This window comes from Phacochoerus africanus, chromosome 2 (genome assembly GCF_016906955.1).
Source record: "Phacochoerus africanus isolate WHEZ1 chromosome 2, ROS_Pafr_v1, whole genome shotgun sequence".
Classification (NCBI taxonomy): domain Eukaryota; kingdom Metazoa; phylum Chordata; class Mammalia; order Artiodactyla; family Suidae; genus Phacochoerus; species Phacochoerus africanus.
Window position 1 is genome coordinate 184,212,828 of NC_062545.1, and position 24,690 is coordinate 184,237,517.

Genomic DNA, 24,690 nt, shown 5'->3' on the forward strand with positions numbered 1-24,690 from the left:
CCCCAGGCTCCCGAGAGGATCTGGCTTCCATTAAGCCACCAAGGTCGGCCCTGCATCTCCCACATTCCTCACTTGCATCCATCCACTGCAGTAACCTTAGATGCTTATAAATTTACCCCAAATGAATATTCTGCCATACTTTTCCAGAAAAGTAACGTTTCCTAAGTGAGGTAAGTGGATTCATCGGCAGCCATAGACCTTTTCGCTATCCTAATGGAATGTTTTTCTTTAAATCAGTATCGTGCTTACTATGGAGCCTTCAAAGCTGTTCACGAGAAAAGTGAGACCTCTGAACAAGTCAAAGACCTCCAGGCTTTGCGCTTTCTGTCTGCCATCTCAATTGTGGACCCTTGGATTTTCATCATTTTCAGAACATCAGTGTTTCGGATGTTTTTCCACAAGATTTTCATAAGGCCTCTTATGTACAGAAATTGGCACAGCAATTCTTACCGAACTAACATGGAGTCCAGTCTGTGACCGTGTTTCACTCTCTCTGGTAAGCTCAGGAAAATCTCACATTTTCTGGCAAAGAACCACAATCCAAAAAACCTGAGAGTTTTTAGCCTTCGAAGTTAGGTCCCATCACAAAATGTCTAAACATACTTTCAAAAGTATTTGATTAACCTTCATGATGTGTTGTCACTCTGTATTCATGAACCAGTTCAGTGGATTTTTTTTTCCTTTTGAGTTATGAATAGCAACTACAGTTTCACCTGTTGCAGACAATGTTAAAAATCTTTCAGCAATGATACTAATTGTTCCAATGTGTGTGCATGGGTGTGTCCATGGTATCCCTAAGTTTTTAGAGAAGACTTGGGGCCTCGGGGTCTTTATTTAAATCTAGTGGAAACACCACTGTTCATGATTATGTGATGGGTGTTTTTTTTTAAGTTTCTTACCTTCTTCATTTCTAGTGAAACCTGATTTGTTTATTTTGTATCACAATTGCTCCTGTCTAACTCTTTTCGTTGCCGACTGATGCAAGTATAGCCTGAATTATAGATGCTCCTCTGAGAAGAGGGGGTGGGAAATGTAACCAGGTCAGGAGTTCCCGTCGGGGTACAGCGGTATGGAATCCGACTAGTATCCATGAGGATGCAGGTTCAATCCCTGTCCTGGCTCAGTGGGTTAAGGATCTGGCATTGCCACGAGCTGTGCTATAGGTTGTTGACGTGGCTCGGATCCTATACTGCTGTGACTGTGGTGTAGGCCCGCATGTGCTCCAATTTGTTACCTAGCCTGAGAACTTCCATATGTTGCAGGGTGTGGTCCTAAAAAAGACAAAAAAAAAGAAAAAAGAAATATAATCAGGTCAGGCATTTGGACAGTGGTTCCCCAGACACCATCTGGGAGAATGCTCACTGCCTTGTGTGAAAGGGTGAGGCTATAAATAAGTAAACACAAGGCAAGATATGACTATGGCCTAAAACTCAGAGAAGAAAACATTATTTTTGTATCCTTTGAAGTCCAGTTTCTTATGTCGGGAGGTAGGAGTGTCAGTAGGAATGAAAATTTGGGAGTGGGCCACAAAATGTTATTTCAGTTTTCGGAACCTCCATTTTGTAGGTTTATCATATTGATGGATTCTTTGATGGTGGAGGAATTTATGGTTCTTTAAAAAAACAATGATTTATGACCTCCCCAAGAGCTGTATTTACTATGTGTGACCGTGAGGTAGTGGGGTGGTCAGCACAGCGACAAGCCCACCCGGGCTCAGTCAGCCTCAGCTGAGAGCCAGACCAATGACCTTAACCATCTCCTTCTTCTGCCCTTGGTGGATATGGTAAGATCTTACCAAGGTTCCCAGAAGCTACGCTTTCAAACTGGAGCAGGATGTGGCTCAGATGGAGCACAATAAAGCACTTTAATTGTACATTTAAATGTTTACAAAGGTTAGCAACACTATCTATGACCAAAAGGGAAAGTGGGGAAAATACAGCGGCATGGTTTAAACCACAGACTTATAGACCCAACCTATAGACTCAGGGAAGAACTTGCACTTTTGGTAAAAGAACACACGGTGGCGCCAGAGGGGTTTCAGCATCTCTGGGGTCCCTTTGCACTGGACACACTCAGATGCCGAGCTAGAGAGCAAACTACATTTGAAGAGACCCAGAGGCCCATTCAGCCATCCCTTCCAACGACCAGAGTATTTGCCTTATTTCTGGCTTAGCAGAAGCCCCATTGCTCAGCTCTTGTTTATCTCAGAAGTGGCATTAACCTGGATAATATGTCTATTACATACACACAATAAATATGTGTATTTTTCTGTATGTGGCAAAACTGTGAAATGCCCTAATTAGGAATACATGAATTACAATAGAAGACTATGATGTGAGGAAAAATGCACTTGTTTTCAAGTTGAACTCTCATTTGTATATTTGATGTGTAAGTACATATGTGTTTTATTGTCAAAGAAAGTACATGTTTTTTGTGCTCTTTTGGAAGGTGTGTTACAGTAATTGTCAAGATCATTTGAAAAAGTCCCAGATGAATCAATAAATATAACTTAATAATATTTTACAAAGAAAATTACTTTTTCAAATGAAAGAAAATCATTTAGTTTCTTTGTTTTGCTGTTTTGAGTAAACAGTTACCAGCAGTCTTTCATTCTCTAGCAGTTTAATTGTGTTGATTTTTATAGGCTTCTCTATTAGCATATGTATTACTTTAAACAGTTTTGCATAGGTTTATCCAAGAACTTTGTGGTCCTTTCTCTTTGATACACAATATAGATACACCATCTGGATGAAATTCATGTTAAGTTAAAAAGTCAATTCTTCAAGAGTTCCCTGATGGCTCCATGGGTTAAGGACCTGGCATTGACACTGCTGTGGCTTGGATCACTCCTGTGGTGCAGATTTGACCCCTGGCCACAGGCATGACCAAAAAGAAAAAAAAAAGAAAAAGTCAACTCTTCAATGATCTTCATTGATTTATTCATTAAATAATTAAATAAGTCTTAGCTGACACATACCTTATGCCAGGCAGTTGGTTTCCATGCTAAGGAAAAAAATAGTAAGACTTTGTTCAGTGTAGTTGCTTACTGTCCACTTGTGGAGGGGAGTGCATAACCAGTTACAGGAGAGTGTGGAAATCCCATTAGGAAGGGTGCACATACAGTCCCGTTAGAAGAGGAAGGCTGAACTGGGGTGATGTGTATGGTTGTTGGAATTTCACAGTGAGAAGATGCTTAAGAGAGGTACTTAAGATGAGTAGGAGTTTTGACACTGGTTGAAAACTAAACAAAGGTCAAAAATAGTTTACATAAAACATGGAGTTTCCGTCATGGGTCAGTGGTTAACAAATCCAACTAGTATCCATGAGGATGTGGGTTCCATCCCTGGCCTGGCTTAGTGGGTTAAGGATCCGGCATTGCCGAGAGCTGTGGTGTAGGTCACAGACATGGCTCGGATCCCGTGTTACTATGGCTGTGGCATAGACCAGCAGCTGCAGCTTTGATTCGACCCCTAGCCAGGGAACTTCCATATGCCATGGGTGCGGCCCTAAAAGGACCAAAAAAAAAAAAAAAGTTTACATAAAAGGAAATACATATGTTAATAATGTGGAAAAATTACTGTCTCATTAAAGAAATGCAAAATTAAAGTCAAATTATGAAAGACCACACACAAAAATAATTATGACTCTCAATAACAGAGAGATCATTATTAAATAAAAGGCGCATTCATGCTCCCCTGGTGGGTTTGTAAATTTGTCCACCTCTTCTTGATAGCAACCTGACAGTACATACCAGGAGCCTAAAAGTGTTCTTTTCTACCATTCCAATGACTCCGCTCTAGAATTCTCTTCCAGAAAAATAATCAGAGGAGCTGTCACAGTTATGCATGGAACTCCCCCTTGTAGCATTACTTCAAGTAGCAAAAATATGAAAAGGAAACCATATAAGTGACCAAAACAAGGGTTAAATAGACTTTTCTGGTATAATACACACAAACATATATCAGAATTACACAGCCATTAGAAAAAGGTTTTCAAATAACTTATAAAATTTGAGCAAAAGCTTACAGTGTAATACTAGTTGAAAAAAGTATGATACAAACTATTTTAAGATATAACCCATAAATATATATGCATATAAAATACTTTGAGGAGTTCCCGTCGTGGCGCAGTGGTTAACAAATCCGACTAGGAACCATGAGGTTGCGGGTTCGGTCCCTGCCCTTGCTCAGTGGGTTAACGATCCGGCGTTGCCATGAGCTGTGGTGTAGGTTGCAGACACGGCTCGGATCCCGCGTTGCTGTGGCTCTGGCATAGGCCATTGGCTACAGCTCCAATTCGACCCCTAGCCTGGGAACCTCCATATGCCGCAGAAGCGGCCCAAGAAATAGCAAAAAAAAAAAAAAAAAAAAAAAAGACAAAAAATAAAATACTTTGAAAAAATATATACCAAAGAATCAAAGTTCGAACCACAGTTATCTTTTTTTAATGGATGTTTTCCCTGTAATTCTTTGTATTTTCCAAGTTTTATTAAAGTCAAGGTTTCTCTCATGTGAAATCCTTTTTTAGAATAACAAATAGGAGTTCCCATTGTGGCTCAGCAGGTTAAGATCCTGACAGGTTAAGAACCTGTTCATGAGGATGTGGGTTTGATCCCCGGCCTCGCTCAGTGGCTTAAGTATCTTGCATTGCTGAAAGCCTCAAGGTATATAGATCACCAATGTGGCTTGGATCCAGTATTGCTGTAGCATAGACCTCAACTGCAACTCCGATTTGAACCCCAGCCGGGGAACTTCCAAGTGCTGTGAGTACAGCTGTAAAAAGAAAAAAGGAAGTTAAATAAAGGAATGAATGGGCTGAGAAAAGAAGGGAGAAGGGCGTGAAGGGAAAGCTTTTTAACCTAAAGGACCATTATGTGCAAAGCCATGCAAGAATAAAGGGGTGTGGCATGTCCAGGCTTAGTTAGCAGCTCCATTTGGTAGGAGCTTGAGAATTATGAGGAGAGATGGCAGGAAAATGAGCTGAAAATAAAGGCAGGTTTCACACCTTAAGGTGTTGGATGGGGTGGTGGAGGGTTGGAGCTCTTGTGAGGCCCAGATACTCAATGGAGGCTTGGAAGCCAGGATACAGACAGAATGGAGTTTGAGGAAAGTTGTGCTGGTGGCATGGACTGTGGGTGGGCAGGTGGGGGGCCTTGTGCAGCTGTGCAGTCTGTGCACTAGACAAGGCAGTGAGTAGAACTTACTTGCCTGGCTGCTTGCCTGGCTATGGCATCAGCTCAGAGGACAGGGCCCCTTGTGATACTATTTCTACCAGGAGGAGGCACAAAGACACCATGATATGCATGCCCAGGCGTGCTGTCCTGCTGGGAGGTAATGAGGCGAGGAGGAGCTGAGTTTAAGCAGAAGCAGGGAGAGGTGAGTGGCATAGCTTTTTGGTAGTTAGAGCTGACAGGGAGGATTCTAACTTGGGACATGTGTGCCTTTATTCTTCTTTTGATATGCTCCTGGACAAATTAGAAAAGAAAAAAATTCTGAAAAAAAGTCTCTTTTTATTTTCATTTTTTTTCTTTCCTGACATTCCCAGTGTAGCTGGAAAGAAGATTTTAGTTACTGCCTCTAATGAAGTTTCTGGGTCATCTGTGGATTTTAATTATATACTACCTAGCTACATTAATAAAGGACCAAAAATTACAACGATTAATTTAGCTCCAAAAGTCCACCAAAGGCTGACTGGGCCAGGTGGTCCTGAAGCTTCAGGGGGGAGATGGGGTCCCACAAATAAAAGTCATAGGATGACCCCAGACACTCACTCGACACACAGCCTTCTTGCTCATTTAGCTGCAGATTTCTGTGCTCTAAGCCAGTGCTTCTCAAAGGATGGTCCTTAACCAGCAGTGTGAGAATCACCTGGAACTGGTTAGAAATATACATTCTCTGACCTCACCCCACACCTACAGAATCAGAATCTCTGAGGGTGGGGCCAGCAGGCTGTGGTTTAATCGCCCTCCAAGTGATTCTCAAAGGTAAAAAGAAAAGGGAAAAAAAAAAAAAAACCTCCCAAAAGACCAAGTTATTCAAAAGGCTCCAGCCATAATGTCTCTCTGACCTCTGATTCTCAGAGCTTTCCACTTGTAGGTGATCACTGTCACATGACCCCCAACAGCATTTCTCTGTAATGTTCTCAGGGTAGTTAGGACATTTACATACAGGCAGCCAACACAGATCATTACTTCACATGCTCAAAGTACTGAGGGCAGCGGGGAGAGATGCTCCTCCAGACATGCTGCTCCTTCATCTTCCTGCAGATGCTTATTGGGCCTAAGCCAGACAGGTGTTCTACTGTGAAAGAAAATCAACTAAAGAGCATTCACTCACCAAAACCAAAACAAAAAAATTATCAGCGATTAACATCTAAAAGTGAGATTTCTGGAGTTTCTGTCATGGCTCAGCAGTAAGGAACCTGACTAGTATCCATGAGGTTCATCCCAGGCCTGGCTCAGTGGGTTAAGGATCCAGCATTGCTGTGAGCTGTGGTGTAGGTCACAGATGTTGCTTGGATCTGGCGTTGCTGTGGCTGTGGCATAGGCCAGCAGCTGTTAGCTCCAATTGGGCCCCTAGCCTGGGAATTTCCATATGCCACGGATGTAGCCCTGAAAAGCAAAAATAAATAAAAGTAAGATTTCATTAGGGAATTATGTATTTTTAGCTTTCTATAGAAACCTCCATTAAAATATGTAAAGCTATTTTGAAACTTTTGTACTTTGACCTTTTTATATATTTTTAGAAATATATTGTTTCATCTTCCTTTCCAGGCTTCAAAACATTTGAGGACTAGATACCTACTTTTTTGTTTTTTTCTCTAATAGCATGAACTGTAGAAGGGCAAAAATAGATTATAAATATATACTGAATAAAAGTCTCTCTCCCATGATTTCCCCAGAACATAAGTATCCTCAATAAGAGGCTGCAATAACTTGATGGGAGTTTCCTCTGTATCTGAGAGGAATGTTTTCAGTTCATCATGTAAATCTTTTTTTTCCTTAGGCTACCCAAAGGTGACAATAATAAAATGAAGCAGAAAATATTTTGCCCCATAGCTTTCCTACTATATTAGACACTGTGGAAATTAACATGTGTTTCAGTTTTATTGAGGAAATAGAAGTTCATAGATAACAAAATTAACAATATAAACTTTATTAGGCAATTTAAAAGGTGTAAAAACAACTTTGTCTTATTGGCGCAGTGTTTGGTGCCTTCTCCAGTAATTCCTATTAGGATCGAGGCTGGGATTGTCAGTCTGGATATTCCCAGTAGGGCCTCTACATGGAGAAAGCTCAGCCCACAGGTAAGGGATGGTATGTAATTAGGACTTGCTCTCCCTGCCTTTGCACAATTGCCTAACTTGTTGAAACAAATCAGCAGATCTCACCTGATATCAGCAAGGTGAAAATTTCAATCTGCAAGACAATTAAAAAACAGAAACAAAAAACTACATGTACTCAGGAGTCAGTCCAGTCTTAAAAATATTTGCAGTGAATACATCCATGCTCTGGTTATAGAGTAAATGAAATCAAATATAAAGAGAAAAGAAATGGAACCTGATTTTTTGTTGTATTTTTTGATTTAAATCCTAAAATATTTTAAGAATGTGTATTTTAAGTCAAACTCATAAGCCTTTATAATGTTTTTTTTGTTTGTTTGTTTGTTTTTGCTTTTTTAGGCTGCACCCATGGCATATAGAAGTTCCCAGGTTAGGGGGTCAAATAGGAGCTACAGCTGCTAGCCTACACCTCAGCCACAGCAACACAGGATCTGAGCCACAACTGCGACCTACACCGCAGCTCTAGGCAACGCCAGATCCTTAACCCACTGATAGAGGCCAGGGATGGAAACCGCATCTTCATGGATACTAATCGGATTCATTTCCACTGAGCCACGACGGGAACTCCCATAATGATTCTTAATTCATAGGAAGAATTGGAATCCAATTAGTTACACAGGACAAATCAGAAGTTAAAAATAGGAGTTCCCCTTGTGGCGCAGTGGTTAACGAATCCGACTAGGAACCATGAGGTTGTGAGTTCTATCCCTGCCATTGCTCAGTGGGCTAAAGGATCCGGCGTTGCCGTTGCTGTGAGCTGTGGTATAGGTCGCAACGCAGCTCGGATCCGGCGTTGCTGTGGCTCTGGCGTAGGCCGGTGGCTACGGCTCCGATTCGACCCCTAGCCTGGGAACCTCCATATGCCACCGGAGCGGCTCGGGAAAAACACAAAAAGACAAAAAAAAAAGTTAAAAATAATACAATGTAGAGCAAATAAAGCCAGGTAATGTTTGGTATTACTTGCAGTATGGAGCAAAGATCTTAAAACAAAGCCCCTAAGTCAAAGATTATTGATGTTTTAAGATGAGTCTAGTAGTGCATTGTATGGACACCTGGGAAAACAATGAAGTTGATAGTTTGCTGACATCAATTTCTTATTGGTACAAAATAGGATATGGAAATAGTGTCAGGCAACACACTTAATAATGAATTGTGAAGACTTCTTTAATCCCCCCAATTTAAAAATCACCAGAGTTCCCAATTAGGTTAAAAAGACAAAGTGCAATGATTTACTGGTTATGACTGACACATCCAAAATAAAATGACCTCTACAAAATTAAATGGGGCCAAAGATCTAGCCTTCAAATGGGAGCAAACATAATCAAATAGTAATAACAGGCAAAGTAGAATTTAAGTTTAAAAAGTTTAAATTGTTTAAAAATTTAATCTGTGGCTGTAAGATACAATCAGTAGTGAATGCCTTACAGCCTTGACTTATTTTCACCAAAAAAACCTGTCAAGAAAAGTACAGAGGAAAATAACACCAGAAACATGAGAAACTGAAAAAAATCACTCTTGTCATGGGTGATCTTCCCCCACCATTAATCAAAAGTAAGTCAAGTGACAAAAAAGACATTTGTTTAAATATATTGCTACTTCTTTTGTCACACCACTCAAAACTCAGATGGATTTTTATTCAGTAGGCTGAGTATATTTAGGATGGCCTGTTTTTTAAGCATAGGCTATGACAGAGCTGTAATTCACACTGGGGGCCTTAGAAGCACCTTTGGAAAGACGTGTGCAGTGGTCCTCCAGAGCGGCTCAAAGAGATGCTCAACAAGAGGCTTGAGCCACTGGGAAAGAAACATGCCATCTGCCAAACGCTATTGTGGGCAAAGAAACTGAACAGTATTTCTGGAAGTTCCCCTTGTGGCTCAGCGGTAAGGAGACCAACTAGTATCCATGAGGATGCAGGTTGAATCCTTGGCCTGGATCAGTGGGTTAAAGATCCAGCCTTGCCAGTGAGCTGTGGTGTAGATCTTAGCCGTGGCTGGGATCGCGAGTTGCTGTGGCTTAGGCCAGCAGCTGTAGCGCCTATCCATCCCCCTAGCCTGGGAACTTCCATATGCCGCAAGTGACGCCCTAAAAAGCAAAAATAAAAAAAGAAAGAAAGAAAATGAACAATGTTTCAAGCCTGAGCCCCAAACTGAAAGTCATACCATTACCCACCCTTTCCAGTCAGGCCCCAACAAGGGACCTCCTGCCTGATGTTCTTTGTACCAAGAGAAGGTGTTGAGCTCCTGGAGATAGGTGTGGGCGGGGCCGCTCTACAACGCTGGGGAGGGGGCGGGGCTCCCGACCGGCGCAGCTGAGCCGCTTGGGCACCTTCAGGTGTGGCGTTTCTGCCCACGCCCGCCGCCATCTTAAGTCCAGCGCCCTGGGCTGCTCTTGTGCCCACAAGCGGTGCAGAGCGTGAGCGTTCTGGGCTAGAAGCTCTAACCCCATGTGTTAGCTACAAGACTTTTGTCAAGGTCCCTTGTAGGCCAGCGAAACTAGGCCAAGCACAAAAGTAGAGGATAGAGCTAATCCCATCACCTGGGTTATATCTTACTTTTCTTCGGGACCTCAGTGGGCTTTGCGGTGACAATAAGGACAGTCTCTGGCTGTTTCATGTTAATTTGTGATCCAGCTGCTTTGTGCACGCAGACTCTGTATACGGCGATCCAGGATGAGTCTCACTCCGGATTTTATTTGATAATAGCGATTCTCCAAAGTGGTAAAGGAGAAGCCAGCTGGTGTTATATATATTGGAGCAGGCTTCCAATAGAGCTGCCAGTGGTCCCTGTCTCCTGGGATTCTCGCCCTTGTGAAATCGCTTCCCCTCAAATGTGAGCTGGACCTTTAGACTTGTTCTTAAGGCGTGGAATACAGCCGAAATCGTCTGGGATGTTACACTCCAGCTTAAATAACAAAAGACTGGCTTCTGCCTTGCTTGCTCTGTTGGAAGGCAGCTGTCCTGCTGGAGGGGCTCACATGAGGGAAAAACTGAGGGAGGCGGCCAAGCCAACGGCCAGCCTGGAGCCGCAGGCCTCAGTGCCGAAAGCCACACGCCACCTGAAGCCTCCTCCAGCCACGTTGAGCTGTCCTTGGAAGTGGAGTCTCCCGGGTCCAGCCTTGAGGTGGCTGCAGCGGTGGCCAACACCTTGACTGCAACCTTGAGAAAGACCCAAAGGACCCAGCTAAGCAGCGCTGAGGCTCACCCAGAAACCGTGAGAAAAATGTTTTAAGTCACTAAATTTGGGGGTAACTTTTACTGCAGTCCTGGATAACTAATACAGACACGACTATTTAATGGACACACACATTATACACAAATCCATAGCATATTTTTATTTATTTTGTATTTTTTTTCTAGGGCCACACCCACGGCATATGGAGGTTTCCAGGCTAGGGGTCTAATCAGAGCTGTAGCCACAGGCCTACGCCAGGGCCACAGCAACGCGGGATCTGAGCTGTGTCTGCTAACTACACCACAGCTGATGGCAATGCCAGATCTTTAACCCACTGATCGAGGCCAGGGATCAAACCGGCAACCTCATGGTTCCTAGTTGGATTCGTTACCACTTAGCCACAACAGGAACTCCACAGCATATTTTATTGATAATGTGATACATGAAACTGTTACAAGCCTTCATGGTATATTAGGCTACAGGGGAAAATTTCAACACATATAAAAAGGCAGAAATTGAACAGTTTATCTTCTCTGATTAGGGAACATATTTTTATTAAGTGGAAACCAACACAATTCTCCAGTTATTTGGAGATGTTTCCTTTTGTGTCTGTATCATTCATACTAAATGGTGCATAAAATGTACATAGACCTCTTAGATCATAGTTATAGATAAAGTGAATATCCATGTAAACACAATGCAGTTCAAGAGACAGATCCAGAGGTGAGTCCTAGCCTGACATTGGGATAACCGTGTCTTTACTTTTCTCTATTTGACCACCTATGTGTATATCATAACACAGGTACTCTCTTGTGTTTCTCCCTGCCTTAGCACCATGTTGCAGGTCAGATCCCTGACATGCAGAGAACAGGTCAGGGATTCAGGTGTGTGTGATTTGTGGTGTTCATGATCTCAGGAGAAAGGTGGTGAAGGAAGCAGGACAAAGCAGGGACCAGAGCTAGCAAGGATGAAGTCAAAGCTTCAGCCTGATCTTCAAGGGACCCTGGAGCCTGGAAAGCACCACAGAGTTGGTCCCACGTGTCCTAAGTAGTCTTTGGCCAGGGTGTTCTGGGGGTGCCCTTCAAGCCAAGGGCTGTTCTTCCAGAGCAGGGGCCACCTGTGAACCATTAGCAGCCAATACTCACAGGAGCTGAGGTGTGGGTAAGCTGGCCTGAAAAAGGGGATCTGGGCAGCATATTGCATATTATGTTTGAGAATCCTCACTGCATAGCTGCAGTTCATACAATTTCATTGCTGAATAGTATGCTATCATATGAATATATGCTGCCAGTGAACATTTGGGTTGTTTCCAGCTTTATGCATTACAAATGCTGCTGCTTTGGCTATTTTATCATGAACTGTGTCAGAGATATAAAAGAGTATGTCAGAGTTCTCTCGTGGCCTAGTGGTTAAGGATTCTGTGTTGTCACTGCTGTAGCCTGGGTTTGATTCCTGGCCCAGGAACTTTTGCATGCCATGGGCACTACCAAAAGAAAAGAGTATGTCTAAGGCATATACCTAGGAGTGGAATTTCAGGATTGTAGAGTATGTGCAGCTTTGATTTTATTATATTATAAAAATTGTTTTCCAGTTTTACACTACCGCCAGCATTGTTGGGTAGCTCCATTGCTCCACATCTTTGCAACACTTGTATTACTTGAACTTTTTATTTTAGCCATTTTGGTAACTTTGTAATGATATCATACTGAGGTTCTAATGTGTTTTCTTTGTTATTAATGATGATGTATACTTTTCAGGTATTGGTGATTTGGACATTGTCTTTTGGTAAAATTTCTGTTCAAGTCTTTTGCTTAGGTTTGTCATATAATATCTGTCTTTTCTTGTTGATTTGTACATGTTCCAATCTATTATTGCTTAGTTAAAGTGTTGCAAAAATCTTTTCCCGTTCTGTAATCTGTCTTTTCAGTCTCTTTATAGTGACTTTTAATGAATAGATATTTTTGTTTTATCGGAATCTAATTTATTAAGCTTTCTTTTTGTGATTAAGTTTTTTATGTACGTCCTGTTTGAGAAATTTTTTCCTAACCTGGAATCATGAACTATTTTTCCACATTATTTTATAAAAGCTTTATCGTTTTGCCCTCATGCTTGGATTTTAATCCACCTGTAATTTACTTGGTGTATGATGTGACATAGATATCCAATGTTATATTTTTGCTGTATAAGTAACCAGTTGTCTCCAGTTGAAATTTTTATTGAAAAATTCATTCTTTCCTCATTGATATTAAGTATTATCTCTGTGACATATCAAGTTTCCAAATTTGTATGTCTGTTTTTAGTCTCTCTCTACTATTCCATTGGCCTGTTGTCAGTTACTGTAGTTTTACAGTAAGCCTCATTCTTTTTCGAGTGGACCTTCCTTGCTAATCTTGGTGCTTTGTTTTTCTGCATAAACTTTAAAATAAGCTCACCAAGTTACTCCAAAAACAAACGAAAAACCTGCCAGGATTTTTACTGGGATTGCACTAGATCTATCGATCAATCTGGTACATCTCACAATTTACTGATGTCTTCTTCAATGTCTCTTTTGTTAAAGGTTTCAGTTTTTATTCAATTATAATATACATACAGAAAAGTATAGAAATTATAAGCAGACACAGTAAACACCCTAAGTAACCAACCCCCAGATCAAGAAACTGAATACCACCAGAATCCCAGGCCTCTAAAAATCCTCTTTTAGCCACTTCTTGGCTTTTGAACTTTATATAAGTGGGAAAAAATCACACAGTATGTACTTGGATTTTTTTTAATCATTCAGCATTATGCTTATGAAATTCATCCATGTTGTTCAGATAGCTCCGTTGTTTATTCTCGTTGTTGTGGTGTGTAATATTCCATGCTATGAATTTATCACAATAGATTAATCCATTCCATTGTAGATAGACATTCAAGTTATTTCTAAGTGGGGCTATTCAAGATAGTAGCATACATTCTTTTTTTATGACCAAATGGGGTCTATTCCAGAACTATATAAGCATTGTTCAATACTAAGAAATATATTTATAAGAACTGATACTACATATTATATGATCTTCTTCATAGATTTTAAAATAACTTTTAACAAGATCCAACACCCATTCTTAATAATAACACTTAATAAAACAATTTCTTAATGTGATAACATCTTAATATAGAAACTGTTATTAAATGAAGTTTTTATTATCATCTTTTTAATGATTGAAACCACTTTTCTGGCTCTGTTTTTTTAGTTGAAGTATAGTTGACTTACAAATCAAGTTAGTTTCAAGTGTACAGCACAATGATTTTGATATATATGTGTGTGTGTGTATATTACATTATATATATATATATCCTTTTTCAGTTTGTTTTCCCTTATAGGTTATTACAAAATATTGGGTATAGTTCCCTGAGCTATACAGTAGGTCCTTGTCATTTACCTGTTTAATATATAGTAGTGTATATATATTAATCCCAACCTCCAAATTTATCCCTGCCTCCCTTTCCCTTTAACAACCATTATGTTTGTTTTCTCTGTCTGTTGGTAGTAATAGACATTCTTGTATATATCTTTTGGGAACATATGCATGCATTTCTGTTAAGGATGTAACTGTGAAACTAATTGCTAGATCATAATTTTTTGTCCTTGGTACATACTGCCAAGCAGTCTTCCAAAATGAAATGTATTAATTTATACTTCTGCAGCAGTGTGTGAAACTTCTAGTCAATCCACCTGCTCATCGATATGTTCCATACTGTCTATTTCAGTTTTGCTGTTCTGGGACTATGTAGTGGTATCTTATTGTAGTGTTAATTTGCATATCTCTAATATGCACTTCGTCATATGTTTATTGGCCTGTGAAGGATCTATTAAAGTCTTTCCCCTATTTATAAAAGGTTGTCTTCCATTTGCTCATTATTGATGTGATCTTATCATCTGATCTGTTAGGGTTTTTTTCTCTTTGTTTTGGGGTTTTTTTGTCTTTTTTGTTAGGGCCCCACCCACGGCATATGGAGGTTCCCAGGCTAGGGGTCTAATTGGAGCTGCAGCTGCCAGCCTACACCACAGCTCACGGATCCCCAACCCACTGAGCGAGGCTAGGGATCGAACCCACAACCTTATGGTTCCTAGTTGGATTTGTTTCTGCTGCATCACGACAAGAATTCCCTTTTAGGTTCTTGAGTTTGGGGATTTGGGTAAAATTTCGTGTGGAGTAGGAATTCTATTAAATCTAATCTTTTGGTTTCCAGAATTGAAAAGGAGAATTTAGATAATGAAGGATACCCAAAGCCATTGTAGGTGTGTATCTGCTGAATCTGGCTTCTGGGGTCTCATTTCCTGATGAGCTTGGTAGTATGCTAACTGCTCTGTTTCTGAGATTCTCCAAAGAAGATCTGTATTTGCCAGGCATCCAGGGTCAATCTAGCACTCCTTTAAACCAATTCAGGGCATAAGACTTTTTTGGACCAACCAGAAAATGTGAACAGGGGTTACAAACTCACAGTCTCTGCCAGCATGTGATTATAACTTCCTGGAATAGGGTTTTTCTTTTCTTCACTCCCTCTGCAGTGTTCGGCATCAAAGGATTTCTTTTTCTTTTTTTTTTTTTTTTTTTTTTTTTTGGTAGGTCTCTGGGGGATAAGGATTAGAGAGTGAGAGCAGGTTTCCTTCTGGTTCATTCTTAACCTGAGGAAGTAATCCTTTGGGATCCTAACCTTATGGGGGAAGGTTTCTTCTTACACTCTACACCTTTGCCACAGCTAAGCCTTTCATTTCTAAACCTCTGGGCCCTCAGAGGACTTAAAAAATAACAACCCAGTTTCCTTATTTGGCAGATATCTTCAGCAGCAAAAGCAAAGTCAGTGGTCTGGTTTTCCCTCTAGATTCCCATTTTCATTTAGATTTTGGCCTGATAAATCCTCACTTTTTTTTTTTTTTTAATGCTCTTCAGACTTTTGAAATCTTTGCACAACACCTTTTAGTTGTTTTCATCTGGAGGGTGAGTCTAAATAGTATGGTCTTTTGCATCCCTCAAAATATGACTTATTTCAAGTTTTCAGCCTATCAAACTCTGGGAACACGGAGGGAATCTCTCAAATGAAATAACTGAAGTTGTTTTAGTAAATAATTAAGATAAACTGATTAATAAAAAAAAAAGTATAGGATCCTGTATTGTGGAGGGAAACGCATAGGAGCAAGTGTTTTTAATGTGAAAAAAATAGTAAGAGATTACATTATTTAGTTTTAGGAAAATAACACAGTTCCTAAGCAAAATGGGATTTAAAATGATAAAGATAAATATATGAAAGAATGAGAAAAAATGTATAAGTAAACCAAAAGCTGATTTTGACCGGGGCGGGGTGGGTGGGGGGAAGCTGTAGGAAAGACAAACCTAACTTAGTAATTGGGAAAATAACACAAGACAAAATTAACAATCAAAGAGGGATGACATGAAGAAAAATTTGCAATTGTAGGGAGATGCTATGTACCAGTAATTTTCACAGTCTACTTTCCAGAGCCCCATAGAGTGGGGCACATGAGGGACTAACCAGAAGTCAAATCATTAGGGGTCCAAACCTCTCTCCATCCAGAGCAGGTCCATGTTGATGCCTAGACCTGACAGAAAAAAAAAAAAAAAAAAAAACGGGTGCAGAAGCCATACACATTGTATCAGTTTCGAGGATTCTCTAGAAGGACTCACAGCCTCAGTATACAGTTGTACTCCTGGCTGTGATTTATTACAGTGGAAGGCTGCCAAGCACAGTGAGTAACCAGACAAAGCATATGGAGTGCAGTGCAGAGGAAAAGCAGGCACAGGCTTCCTAGAGTCCCCACCAGTGGAATCACACAGATGTGCTTAATTTCTCCAGCAATGAATTGTGACAACACCTCTGAGGTATTGTCCACAAGGGATGCGCATTAGGGATGCAGTGCCCAGCGTTTGCACTGGAGTTGGTCACATAGGCAGGCTCTGCGTGGCACATAACAAAAAATTTCAGACTCCTCGAAGGGAAACAGGTCTTTGGCATAAACCATATTTTTGCACAAATAGTCTAAAAATATTAAACCAGCCTTATCACTTAGAGAATGGTGGAAACTCTCCCATAGTCCAAGCTCCCAGAGACCAGCCAAGAGCCAGCCCATGCAAGCAGGCCTGTCTAAGGATAGGGTCTCAGGCCTGCTATGGTAACTCTTCTACACACAGAATTTTCTAAGAAGAAAGAAAAACCTCATTCTAAACTGATATTATTGTGTCTTTACAAAAAGTAAAAGAATCATTGGATAAACTATTAAAATGAATGAGTTTATAAATATGACAATATAAAACGTATCAAAATTAATAACACTTTATGTTCTAGAAGCAATCTATATAAAAACAAACCAAAAAAAGGCCCCATTTGCAGTAGGTAATAAAACATACATAATGCCTGTAGAAAATTTTAATAAGGTATGTAGTGATGTCATGAAGAAAAAAATGCAAATTATATTAAAAATACAAAGTAAGGAGTTCCCATCTTGGTGCAGCAGAAACAAATCTGGACTAGGAACCATGAGGTTGCAGGTTCAATCCCTGGCCTTGCTCAGTGGGTTAAGGATTTGTCGTTGCCATGAGCTATGGTGTAGGTTGCAGATGAGGCTCGTATCTGGCATTGCTGTGGCTGTGGCATAGGCTGGCAGATATAGCTCCAATTAGACCCCTAGCCTGGGAACCTCCATATGCCGCCGTGGGTACGGCCCTAAAAAAACAAAAGACAAAAAAATAAATAGAGTAAGTAAGACTTGGAAAACTAACCAGATGTTTATTCTTAGTTAGGAAAACTTCATATGAAAATAACTACATCCAAATGAATTTATAGGTTTAATGTAACCCCAATCAAAATGTTTGCTCCTTTGAGTTCCTTCTTTAAAAGAGGAATTTTTTGCTTGTATCGACAAAAGGATCGTAATGTTCAGTGGGAAAATAACAAGGGAAGAAAATGCTGAAAAATAATAGTTGTGAGAGGATTAGTCATGTTTTAATTATCTTACAAAGATATGATAATTAAAACAATGTGACGTGAACAACAACAAAAAAAGGCTAGATCAATGAAGACACATCCAAATATAGGTTTTCCTATATAAATGACAAAGAATGCATTTCAAATCAATAACAAAGAGAAAGATTAGTCAGTATATAAGAATAACAGTTTAACAATTTAGAACACATTGATCTAGGTCCTAATTTGTTTTTATTGAGAAAGCCAAGCATACATTATCTTTTTATTATTTCCAATGGCTATTACATGACTCCTAATTAAAGCCAAGATGTGTTCCGCTTTGAAAAGGACTTAACATGGGAGTTCCCTTCACGGCTCAGTGGTTAATGAACCCACCTCAGATCCGAGAGGTTGCTGGTTCGATCCCTGGCCTCGCTCAGTGGGTTAAGGATCTGGCATTGCCATGAGCTGTGGTGTAGGTCACAGACACGGCTCAGATCTAATGTTGCTGTGGCTATGGTATAAGCCAGCAGCTGTAGCTCCAATTCAACCCCTAGCCTGGGAACTTCCATATGGCGAGAATATGGCCCTAAACAGCAAAAGAAAAAGGACCTAAAGTTACAGTATTACATGGTGCTTCTGTATGCGTAAAAAAATAGCTAGAATAAAAGGCCAGACAGGCCTGGGGGGGGGGGAATTGCAAAGGGTTAGTATTCTTGTCTTGTGAAAAAAGCTATAATATATCTTTACATGAGCCTGAGGTTGTAGCAGAAAGTAACTATCCAAGGCCATGTGAACTCAAATTATTTAGTATCTCTGAGACTCAATCTCCTTCCTCCTTTCAGGATTGTGGTGAGGATTTAAAATATATGTAAAACCCTTAGCACAGTATTTGACAAATTGTGGTTGATCAAATGATGGCTAGTTCTGACTGCTAATTGTTAGTACCACTACCAAGTGGTGGTGGTAGTGGTTTTGATAGATAGCTCACTAATTACAAAAATATGAAGCCTCCCAAAGAAAGAAAGAACATGAACAGAGAATTCTAAAAAGAGGAAATAAAACTCATAAACTTGGAAAAATGTTCAACCTCACCAAAAGTCAAATAAATGTAAATCAAAACAATGAGACGGCATTTTTTTTTTTTTTTTGTCTTTTTGCCATTCCTTGAGCTGCTCCCATGGCATATGGAGGTTCCCAGGCTAGGGGTCTAATTAGAACTGTAGCTGCCGGCCTGCACCAGAGCCACAGCAACTCAGGATCCAAGCCGTGTCTTCAACCTACACCATAGCTCACAGCAACACCGGATCCTTAACCCACTGAGCAAGGACAGGGATCTAACCTGCAACCTCACTGTTAGGATTCGCTAACCACTGACCCACAACGGGAACTCCTGAGATGGCATTTTTTTGTCTACTAGATTATGAAAGTATTTTTTAAAATGGTAGTATCCAGTGCTAGAAGGGTGTGCAGAAAATGGTATTTTCATACATTACTGATAATATGTAAATTGGTACCAGCCCTCCTAGGAGGTGATGTGGAAACATATACTGTCATTTCAAAAAGGATCATATTCTCTGCTGAGATTTCAAGCCTAAGAAGAGATCCCCAAATGTTGAAATACTACATGCATAAAAATGTTAAGTATAGTTGTTATTAGATAATTGGAAACAACCAGCAATTGGAAGAGTGATAGGATTTACTCAACAGATATGATGATACTCCATAGAAAATACTTGCAATTAGAGATAAAAGAGCAGGAAGCAACATTTTCTGTATACAGTAGACTAAACTGGAAGGACATATTTTAAATTAGAAACAGGAATCATATTAGAGTGGTGTGGTTATGGAGAATTATTACTTTTATAATTTAAAAGTTATAGTTAATTAAAACTAGGCTTTTCTGGCGTTCCCACTGTGGCTCAGTGGAAACAAATCTGACTAGCATCTGTGAGGATGCATGTTCGACCACTGGCCTCACTCAGTGCATTAAGGATCTGGTGTTGCCATGAGTTGTGGTGTAGGTCACATAGACATGGCTCGGATCCTGCATTGCTGTGGCTGCTGCTCCAATTCGACCCCTAGCCTGGGAACCTCATATGCCTCGGGTGCGGCCCTGAAAAGACAAAAACAAAACAAAACAACACTAGGCTTTCCTGGCTATTTCTAAGTGGGTTCTTTCTCTTTTAAAGAACACCAAAATATAATTTCACAACTCTTGACAAAAGCTGACAGACCTGATTTTCTTCTAATACTCCTCTAGAGGGCGAACAAGGACTTAAAACACAGGCTGACCAACCCCATCTGACTCGATGGTTAAGAATTTTAGAATTGCAAGGGACTTCAGAGATAATCTAGTGTGTTTTATTTAGTCTTAGGGATATACAGACGATACTCTCTAGCTATAAATCATTTATTTTCAAGTATTAGTGCTGCCTTTATTTTATTTTATTTTATTTTTTTTAGGGCCACCCCTGATGCATATGAAGGTTCCCAGGCTAGGGGTCAAATCGGAGCTACAGCTGCTGGCCTACACCATAGCCACAGCTACTCGGGATCCACGCTGCATTTGTGAACTACATCACAGCTCATGGCAAAGCCAGATACTTAACCCACTGAGCAAGACCAGGGATTAAACCCTCAACCTCATGGTTCCTAGTGTGATTCATTTCCGCTGCACCACAAAGCAGGAACTCCAGTGCTGCTTTTAAATGACACAGATTTTCTCAAATAATTGAGTGTATTATCTTTTTTCCAAAGAAAGTTATAGTTGATTTACAATGTTCTGCCAATTTCTGCTGTATAATAAAGTGACTTGGTTATACATATATGTACATTCTTTTTCTCACATTTTTTGAATAGAAGTTCTCAAAAGGAAAAGAAAAAAAAGCTAGGATGCAAACTATTCTCAAAGCCCTAATATTACTGGCTTGGAATTATAAGCTAATAACCATCCCCTTAAATTCCAAAGAAAAGCGCCATTGCTTATCTAATGATTTTGGTTTTGTTTTTTGTTACTCTATTAAGTTTGGGTCCTACAGAACTCCCATAAAAAAAAGAATTTGCAGCATTGATGTGTGGTTAATTTGATTAGGAGTCTATCTAGTCAAGGAACATCTGATCAGGGGTCCTTTTGGGGGCCCGAGATGTGTCTCTCTTGCTGTGCCAGTGGCAAAAGGAGCTGGGCTTAGCTTGGGACTCCTCAGGTTACCTGGGCTCATCTGCTCTCTAGCTCTGAGTTCACTCTTAAATTTCTCATCTGTTGGATTTAAATTTCAAAAACCCATATTAGGGACATAGTTTCTTTCTTGTAACCCAGCTTTGCCTCAAAACTATTTGAACCAAGAACAAAATGAAAAGCCACAGCTTCTTCAAAAGTACTTGTTCCTTCCTCCCTCTTTATATATCTAGATAATAAAGGCATCAGACGATGGGGATGGCAGGAGTCTGAGAACTTTTTTCTGGTACTTGATCTGAACAATGAAAATCTTCTCAGGTAATATAACAAGTCCTAGTAGTCTCTGGGCTCAGAGACAGAGGAGCAGCAGATGGGATTATTTTTCATGGAATCCAGAGGTGGAAATGGCCCATAAAACTATTCTGTTTGTAGGTGCCTAGCTCTGGAATCTTATTCTCTCTCCTGGATGAAGCCTGATGGATGAAGTAAAAGGCCAGGATCCTGGAGTTCCATCCCAGCTGTGGGACCTTTGCCCAAATGAAGGTGCTGTGCTCCTACAGGGGCCTCCTCACCCATCTTCTTTGCACTTTGAGCCTCCTTCTCCTCCTCCTCCTCATTGTTGTTGTTGTTTAAAGAGATGTGTGCATTGTAGAAAGTTATCCCCCCCAAAAGAAGCAAAACTGAAGTAACACACCATATCTCTACTGCCAAGAAATGACCACTATGAACACCTTAGTGTATGTTCTTCCAGCTACTTATGTGTGTGTGTTTTACCAAAATGAGATATACTGTGCTGTTTCATTATCTGCTTATTTATTTAAGGTTCTCCAACTTTCCATGTCAGCATACTTCCATCTTGTGTAATACCTCCTTCATATTCAAATCCCACAATATGTTACCAAAACGTCCTTTGTTCATTTGCCCAAATCACAGCCCGATCCAGGACTCTGCTTCACATCTGGTCATTATGTCCTTTAAGCCCCTTGATCTAGCTTGATCTAGCACAGTCCCTCTTTTTTTTTTTTTTTTTTAAACCTCTTAGTTGAGACCCAGCCAGCTGTCCCACATTCTGAATTTGTCTGCTTGCCACCTTCCTGTGCTGTTTATCTTGTTCTTCAACCACTGAAATATAAGTCTGAAAGTTAAAACTAAAGACTTGATGATTTCAAGTTAATTTTTGTTTTAGTCAGAATATATCATAGGTCACATACTTCTGGTTAAATTTTCATGTCAGAGATGATACATATTAACTGGTTGCTAAGATTCACCCCTGGGTTAAGAGTAATGACAGTTTGAGCCTTTTATTGAAAAAAAATTAATACCCTTGTACTGCTTGAAACAAGAAAGTGATCTCTATGGTATTGCTTTTGGTCTTATATGAATGCCTAGTTCCCATCAATCCTATACCTAAATGTTTTGATAGAAACAAACATCTTGTCAATAATTTTAATAGGGGTGACCAAAGACAGATTTTCTAATTCTGTCATTTTCTACATACTTGGCTAGCACTCTTCTATAAAATAGAACTTTCCCTAATTGATCAGGGCTATTTGCCTACTCTAACATGTATTCCTTAAAGGAAAGATTGTATAAATGCTTAATTCTTTCTCCTTAGTTACCAGTTGTCAAAGTAAGAAGTCAATTTGAAAACCATCTCAAATGGTTACCTAGGAGTTCTCTTTTGGTTCTCCTCTATCTCTCTCTCTGTCCCTTCCCCCTCCCTCTCTCCCTCCTGCCCTTACTCCCTTCTCCCCTCCCTCTCTCTCTGTCTCTTTTGAATATCTTTATATAGACACATGGATTTTTATAATTCAGTTTGATTCAAATATGCTAAATCATTTTATCCCAGTCCTCAATTTATTCTTAATATTTTTTGCTAATATTCTTTTCTGTCATTTATTGAGGCAGTACTCTTTATTTTATAAAGAGTGTGGTGCATTTTTGTCTAATATAAACAATTTTCTGCCTTTTAACTAATTTTCAACTTAACAATTCACAACTATAAAAAGTATTTAACCTCTGGCCTGCCAACTCAGTAGTTTGTTGTCCATTTTCTTTCCAATTTTTAAATTTCCATTGCTGTTGTTTCTTCCATTGTCTCTGTCTTCATGGAGGGAAGGCAGAATCCAGGGCATGATAGGTCTTATAAGCTACATTGAAGAATTTAGACTTTAATCTGAAGGCAGTGGAGATACATGGACCGGTTATAAACAGGGAAGAATCATGATCGGATCTTCTTTTTGGAATGATCACTCGGGCCGTAACATGAATAACCGGACAGAGGTAAACAGGACTGGAGGCTGAAACACCAGTTAGGAAGTATCCTAACCTGCAGTCATTCAGGTAACCGGGTCTAAGAAAGTGGGAGATGAAGAGAAGTAGATGAACTGAAAAGGTGTTTAGAAATAATCTCCATGAGGATGTGGTAGTTATTTACAGGTTGAGGCCTAAGGAGAGAGAAGAGTTAAGGATGACCCCAGCTTTCTGGCTTGAACAGTTGTATGGACAGTGATGCTAGTCACTGGGATGAAGAACAGTGGATGAGAAACCAGCTTGAGGGGGAAGTACAGGCACACCTCGGAGATATTGCAGGTTCAGTTTGAGACCACTGCAATAAAGTGAGTCATGCAAATTTTTTGGTTTCCCAGTGCATATAAAAGTTATATCTACTGCAGTCTATTATGTATGATATAGTATTATGTCTAAAAAAACAGTTTACAGGAGTTCTCATTGTGGCTCAGCAGGTTAAGAACCCAACATTGTCTCTGTGAGGATGTGGGTTCGATCCATGGTCTCACTCAGTGGGTTAAGGATCCGGCATTGTCATTGCTGCAAACTGCAGTGTAGGTCATAGATGCGATTCTCATACAGTGTTGCCATGGCTGTGGTGTAGGCCACAGTAGCAGCTCCAATTTGACCCCTGGCCTAGGAACTTCCCTATGCTGCAAGTGCAGCCATAAAAAAAAAAAAAGAGTTGCATGCCTTTATTTAAAAATACTTTATCACTAACCATAGCTGAACCTTCAGCAAATCATAATCTTTTTGCTCATGGAGAGTTTTGCCTCCCTGTTGTTGGCTGCTGACTCATTAGGGTGGTGATTGCTGAGATTGGAGTGGCTGTAGCAATTTCTTAAGACAGCAATGATGTTTGCTGTATCAATTGACTCTTCCTTCAACAAATGATTTTTCTGTAGTATGCAATCCTGTTTGATAGCATTTTATCCAGAGTAGAACTTGTTCCAAAATTAGAGCCAGTCTTCTCAAACCCCACTGCTGTTTTATCAACTAAGTTTATGTAATATTCTAAGTCCTTTTGTCATTTCCACAATCTTCACAGCATCTTCACCAGTTTTGACCTCAAGAAACCGCTTTCTTTGTTCATCCATAAGAAGCAACTCCTCATTTGTTCTAGTTTTATCATGAGATTGCAGCAATTCAGTCACATATTCATGCTCCATTTCTAATTCTAGCTCTCTTTCTATTTCTGCAGTTACTTCCTCCACTGAAGTTTTCCTCAAAATCATTCCATCCATGGAATCACCTTCTTCCAAACTCCTGTTAATATTGATATATTGACCTCTTCCCATGAATCATCAATGTTCTTAATGACATTTAGAATGGTGAATCCTTTCCAGAAGGCTTTCCATTTACTTTGCCCAGATTCACCAGAGGAATCAATATCTATGGCAATTAAAACCTTACAGAATGTATTTATTAGATAATAAGACTTGAAGGTCAAAATTACTCTTGATCCGTGGGCTGCAGAATGGATGTTGTGTTAGCAGGCATGAAAACAACATGACTCTCCTGTCCATCTCCATCAGAGCTCCTGGGCAATCAGGTACGTTATCAAGGAGCAGTAATGTTTTGAAATGAATCTTTTTTTCCTGACCTGTCAGTCTTAACAGGGGGGTTAAAATATTCAGTAAACCATGTTACAAACAGATATGCTATTATCCAGGCTTTGTTGTTCCATTTATAGAGTACAGACAGAGTAGATTTAGCATAATTCTTAAGGTCCCTAGGATTTTCAGAATGATACAT

The 24,690-nt window shown here is 40.0% G+C and overlaps 1 protein-coding gene across 3 annotated transcripts in view; it reads left to right on the forward strand.

Moving 5' to 3' along the window:
• The window catches only part of PTGDR (prostaglandin D2 receptor), a 50,375-nt gene that overhangs the window by 7,388 nt on the left and 18,297 nt on the right, over window positions 1–24,690 (forward strand). The window contains exons 2-3 of one of the 3 annotated variants that reach the window (XM_047767335.1): window positions 238–496; window positions 21,079–23,459. In XM_047767335.1, the coding sequence (XP_047623291.1) occupies window positions 238–477 (240 nt within the window). In that variant the 3' untranslated portion in view covers window positions 478–496; window positions 21,079–23,459. Of the gene's footprint in view, window positions 1–237; window positions 869–21,078; window positions 23,460–24,690 lie in introns of those variants that run through there. The other 2 variants (XM_047767336.1, XM_047767334.1) reach the window with 2 other exon arrangements.